Source organism: Harpegnathos saltator, unplaced genomic scaffold, assembly GCF_003227715.2.
Source record: "Harpegnathos saltator strain DR-91 unplaced genomic scaffold, Hsal_v8.6 scaffold204, whole genome shotgun sequence".
Taxonomy (NCBI): Eukaryota; Metazoa; Arthropoda; class Insecta; order Hymenoptera; family Formicidae; genus Harpegnathos; species Harpegnathos saltator.
Window position 1 is genome coordinate 69115 of NW_020229989.1, and position 6000 is coordinate 75114.

General features: G+C 49.1%; 1 protein-coding gene across 2 annotated transcripts in view; it reads right to left on the reverse strand.

The window, feature by feature from the left end:
- The window catches only part of LOC105185534 (uncharacterized), a 54168-nt gene extending 49674 nt beyond the window's left edge, over positions 1 to 4494 (reverse strand). For both annotated transcript variants that reach the window (XM_025298095.1, XM_025298096.1), the window contains exon 1: positions 4278 to 4494. In XM_025298095.1, coding sequence (XP_025153880.1) covers positions 4278 to 4411 — 134 coding nt within the window. In that variant the 5' untranslated portion in view covers positions 4412 to 4494. The remainder of the gene's footprint in view (positions 1 to 4277) is intronic.
- Between the last annotated feature and the right edge of the window lie 1506 nt (positions 4495 to 6000).

Sequence of the window (6000 nt, forward strand, 5' to 3'; positions counted from 1 at the left end):
GAAATGACGAAAATCGAGTAACACGAAACCGCTGTCGCTGCCATCGCGTCGAAAATTCGCGTGTCATTAGCTCGGAGTGAGACTCGTCGTTGTAATAATATACTCGTCACGCATGGAGCTCGCAATGCATTTCGCGCGAATCATGAACTCTGGCGATGCGTTACATTATGAGCATAATTTATCGCGTCGGCACGGAGAAAATTGATAATTACAGTACTTTATTGGACATGATTAATCGAGAGAGAGAGAGAGAGAGAGAGAGAGAGAGAGAGAGGAGGGAGGGGTGGATCACGCTTTCATTTCATTTCGTTCATATCGCCGTGCATCGTTAATTGTCCGAAGAGTTTGAGGCAATTGGCGCGCGATATATCGGCCGCGTTTTACGCCACACGATATCCCATTGTGTAGCGAGCACGAAAACGCAGGTATTATTATAATGCGATTTGATAAACGGCCGAATCGGCTGCTAAACTAAGTGAATTTAATAGCTTTCCGATGAGTCGGTTCTCTGCAAAACACTCGCACACAGCTCTGGCAGCTGTGGCTCTCGCGCTGTTGTGAGCGACAAATATGTACAACAGCTCTCCATGTCCTTTGTATTCAATGACGTAGGGTCCTTCCTGACTCTCTCTCTCTCTCTCTCTCTCTCGCGACCACTGGTTTTTCTCTTTCTTTACGTCTTGTGTGCTCCATTGCCTCTTTTTGTCGTACCAATAAAGTTGTCGTTGTCGCAATTATTATTCTTAACATCCTCCTACGAGCGCAGACGGTTTTTGCTAGAAACCTCGTCTGCGCGACACATCGATACCTGCCAAAATTATTAATTCATCACGTGGATGATTCTGAATTAAATGTCACGTTATATGGCAGCTGACCCCACCGGACATCCGACTTCGGCGGGATCTTTAAAAATACACATCCGCGAGAAGCGCATCTTTAAAATTATATATCTGGCCGCACGGCTCGCCGCGCTGTTTATCGCGTTAAACGTTAATCCGCGCGTTGAAAACGAAATCATTAATGGCACTTAGGGTGCGCCTGTCGCGCGGCGAATTCGCCGAGTGGCGAATGAAATTTTCAAGGAATGGGACACTTTGTAATTAAAGGTCGGGCGCGCGCGCGCGCGCGATTTTCGAGCCGACGCTTGCACGTGTGAGGTTGAACAGCGGCTAAATTAATGGCTAGACGCTTAACGTACACTCGTTCGCACGGCGCGGCGGTTTGAATACGTTTCTTACGACAAAGTCGAAAGCGGTGTTAAACGGTCGCGAGCCGCTGTTCACGAGTTCGGCCGCTGATCAATCACGACAGAAGCGGAAATGACGAGCGATGTGTCACGTCACAACTGCAGAGGAGGGTTTTAGAAGAGAGTAAAGCTGCCAAGTATCTTTATCATAGCCCGATCCATCGGTCCACATGCGCTCGCCGTGAGGATACGATCGCGGGGGTTGACGTCGCGCGCGATTTATCCCGATCGTCGCCGACCGTGATGGAATCCAAAGGACGCTCCGGGCGATCCATCCCGCCTACGATGGGACACTCTCAGCGAGCGACGGAAGAAGAATTCCGTATGCCCCCGGCTTCGTGCGAATTATTGTGCGAGTCCGATGCGCGATACGAGCCGTGATAAGTGACAAGACAGATCGGCCCCGCGAGAGACTTACGACGGCTGAGGCGCGAACGAGCGGAACTGTCGCTCGTCTCCTCGTACGCGAGGATCGGGATGAAAATGGACGAGGCTGCGAATCGCGGCCGGGACGACTCCTGGAGAAGTTAGATTTTCACGTCGCGCACAGACGTGTGACTCCGTACCGTTTCTCTTCGCTGTTCCTTCGCCCGAGTTTGGCTGTACGATGAGGCGAGACGACTCGTCTCGCTCTCTCCAAAATCGATTCGCGCGCGCGCGTTAAGGAAGCCCCGAGAAAGAAACACATTTACACGTGACGTACGCGTAAATTTTATACGTAAAATTAATATGTAAGTTGTACATAAATTATACGCAACTTTTTATTTATATAGACTATATACGAATTCTGTTGAAATTCTGTACGTCCGTGTGTTTGATTGCATGTAATTACGCGGAAAAGAATGCTGCTACTGAATGTGGAAAAAAAGGAAAAACAATTTCGTGCGATTAAACGTCGACGAAAGCTGCCACAAACACAAACGGTCGGTTTAATTTATTTTTATTTTTACGTTTGTATATATTTGTGCATATTTCGGTCCTTTCCTTTCTCCTCGCACATCGTGCATCTCTTTTGTATAACAGAGTTTTTTTCCAAGTGGACATATCTATACGTACAATTACGTGTAATTAATTGGATCACATAGAGACAAAATTCATGTATAATTATGTGTAATCGTTTTTTCCGAGTCGATCTCGAAATCTCTCATGTGCGAGTCGCTGCGACTAATCGGACGCGATTCGGGTCGAGACGTTGCGCGCTTAATTGATCGCACAAAGAGAGCGAGAATAAAAATCGCGAAATAACTATGCCGGGCAAACGCGTGAGATAGTCTTCCGTTCGCTCTCTTAACCTTCTAAGTCCGTTAGATGACTATAGTCATCGTTACATGTACTCCTCAGAAAGCCGTGCGATGCTTTAAGGCATCGCGAAGTTATTCGCGAAGTTATTCTCAAAAAGTAATATATATTTTTCTTTATCTTTCTATTCCAATATTTAAGTCTTTATGTATAATTTTGTTTTGTATAGAGAATATGCTCGACTTGCTGGGAATTGGAGTTAAGGAAAAATTCGTCCGCGAAGGGTTCATTACGTTTCAGCTGTACGCCGCGCTGCGGTCAACAATTGAGATTCCTCGCTTCTCACGTACGCGCGCCTTCTGCACCCCCCCTCCCTCCCTCGCCGCGCTTCTCAATGACGCAATTAATGCAATTCGAATGCGCGGCGCGCGGAAGACGGGGCAAATGTTATCGGACAAAACGCGCAGATGTAATTCCGTTTACACTGTAAACTCTGATCCCACGCCGACGGCCGAAGATTGCGAGGCACGTAGAATTTAATTTCGAGCTTAATCGCACGTAACGAAGCGCGCACGCGATAATGAGTTTGTTAAGCCAAATTGTTATCCGTCGGACACTCCCCGCTAACCCGCGGTAAGTCGGCGGCGTAATAACGTTATTCGATCGTCTCGCGGTCGCCCCCTCCCCCGTGCATCGCATCTCATCATCCTCGTCCGTCGAATTTACGAAGTGCTCGTTGAAACAATTAATTCTCGCTGGACTACTCGGCGAGTTGGCGAGTCGCATCGCGTTTCCGCGTGGCGTATTTAATCCGCGCGGATTGACCCTAATGATGATGGAATTTAATCTGGATAATGCGTAAAATTCACACATTTCGATTTCAAGGCGCGGCGTCATCCAGTGCAAAAATCTCATACGCGGAGATTGTAAACAAATAACAAGAGAGACCAGAAACCTGCATAGGCTTGCATACGCAGACTGCCACTCTCTGTGAGAAGAAGTTTGAAGACGAGATTGAAGGATAGCAGCTGGGTTCCTTTTCGACTGTTCACAAGCGTGCTGCCTTCGCCCAGCTTTCTCCGATAAGAGTCGAGCTGGACGAAGATCGAATGCCTGCGCAACGACAGGACACGCCTTCCTAGTCAAGTCTTCGTTGTCTCTCGTGGGGTGTTCAGTCTGTGTACACACAGGTGTTCGTTTCTCGGTGTCTGGGCGCTTGTGTGCGAGTACAACTCGTTAAATCGTATGGAAAAGTCCTCTACCATTTTGTAAACTACCACGATAATTAGTAGACATACTAAGGAGAGAAAATTGATCTATCAATGCGTACGAGCTGAGGTCTTTGAGCGAAGTCTCATCGCCAAAGTGTCTAAATCTGCCGACAATCTCGGATGAGACTTCGCCGGAAGGGGCGCTGATCTTCTCTCCTTAACATCTGAATAATTAGCACCATTTAATTTTTATTTTTAAATAATTTATTTTAATAAATTTTAGCACGATGTGCTTCACTAAGTAAGCTAACGTACTTCTCCATTCAATTCAACGAATTCTACCGCGACACACACGCGCTCGGACATTGGAATTCAGACACCGCTTGTACAAGTCTATGGCGAAAACACACACATATACATACATAAGAAAAGAAACATATATATGAGCGGTTAAAAATTGTTTCGTCGATCTATCGTGGCGCGTGCTGCAATGGAATGCTGACGTTAAAACAAGTCGGGTACACAGATAAGTCGGGCGATCGAGATCGCCACGACGAGCAGACTCGTCGGGAATCACTAACCTCGAACCTCCGTGGCCATTGGACCGTCTACCGCTGCTTTCCTCGTCCTCGTCGTCCTCGTCGTCCCTTGAGGTAGCCAACGACTGGGGTACCGAAGAAGGAGCGCTGCTGCCAGAGTCGGGCCCGGGGCCCATCCTCGAACCGGAAGCACCGCTGCAGCCCGCTGAGGACGGCGCCAGACCACCCTCTCCCTGACCCTCCTCCTTCTCCCCCCGATCCACCTGCAATTGCATTTACCGGTCGTCAAGTCGGACGCGCAGAGCGGAGCAATTGCTCGACGTTTCGCGCGATTCGACAAACGAGCCGCGGAGCAAACAGTTTATACCTCGCTTATTCTCGCCGCGTCGCTGGCTTACGACCCGGCGGAATTTACACCCGCGGCTCGCCGCGCCGGCTACCCGACGCACGTCCGGGGATACCGAGAGACAGAAACACGGCGCTGCGGCGCGGGCGTGCGCTTCTCTCTCGTCCCGCCGGAAATTGTCTTCGAATGGCTCGAGGAATTTAACACGCTCGCGTGAGAGAGTTTAACGACTCGTTGGATTTTCGAGCCGATGCGCGAGTGTATTTAGAGTGTGTAGTAGTAGGCGTGCGCCACGTTTCGCCGCACGCGCCGCCGCCTTCTTCGTCGCGATCGATTGAGAGTGACTATTGTCTCAGGTAGACTCCGCGTGTTACACTTTCGTTTTTCTGCTTTTCTCGCCCTGCCCCTCCCCCAAACCATCGACGTAAAAATATCTACACGGAGAGTTCTACGAGGGCAGTCGGTGTCTCACCCTCCCTCCCCCTCTCTCTCTCTCTCTCTCACTCTTTCTCTCTCTTTTTCTCGGTCGAACGACCTATCGTGTAACTTTTACGGCTTCCGACCACGGGAACCACGCTCGACTGGCGAGTTATCGCGGGTCCATGGATTCGAAAGCGACCTCAGAGGAACGAAAACAGCCGGTAGCACCTTTTGCTCAATCACGACGGAGGCACATGCAGACGTCCTGATCAGATACGATATGACCTTTCGCTCGCTTCCTTCGGAGGTGCCAGAAGCCGGCGGCTGGCTTTCCGCGCGCATGATCGGTCACGGAACGAAAAACTGGAGCATTCCGATCGGATGCCTGCTCGAACAATGATGCAATGTAGCTCCCAGGTACACGACAAGTCCTCCGCCACCGTGAGATGGAATATCGACTAGTGCGGGGTCGATAGTCGGATAGAATGAAGCGCGCCTCGGTGTGAATAGCAGGATCGGCTCTGATTTTATCAGAGGGATGTCGCACTGTCGCTAACGATTATCTTCGACCATGCTTCCTCTTTGACTCAGAAACGAAAGGAAGTACACGCAAAGGAAGATCCGTGTGAAAAGGTTCTTGGGATCCAGTCGGGAGCTGTAGTTCAATTTTTCCGAAATTTACAGGAATTTCAGTTCAGTTCAGGAAATTGAAATAACTTCTAATTGGAAGCACAAATACGCGATTCTGAGCGGAAAGCTCGAGGCTCCTCCGATATGTTTGTTTTGGTTCTTGGTTTGTCCTTTTACGTTAGAATCTGGGTCCTTTATTTTTCCCCGATCTCTAGTTGGTGTTGTAATCAGACAACCAATTTTGAGACAAATTTGAGTATCCTGGATGGAGTCTAATGGAGTCTCTGTATCCGGAAATTTCTACGCGGAGAGGATCAGTTTCAGCGTTTGAGAGGAGAAAAATTGAGGACGTCACAAATGACAGACGTA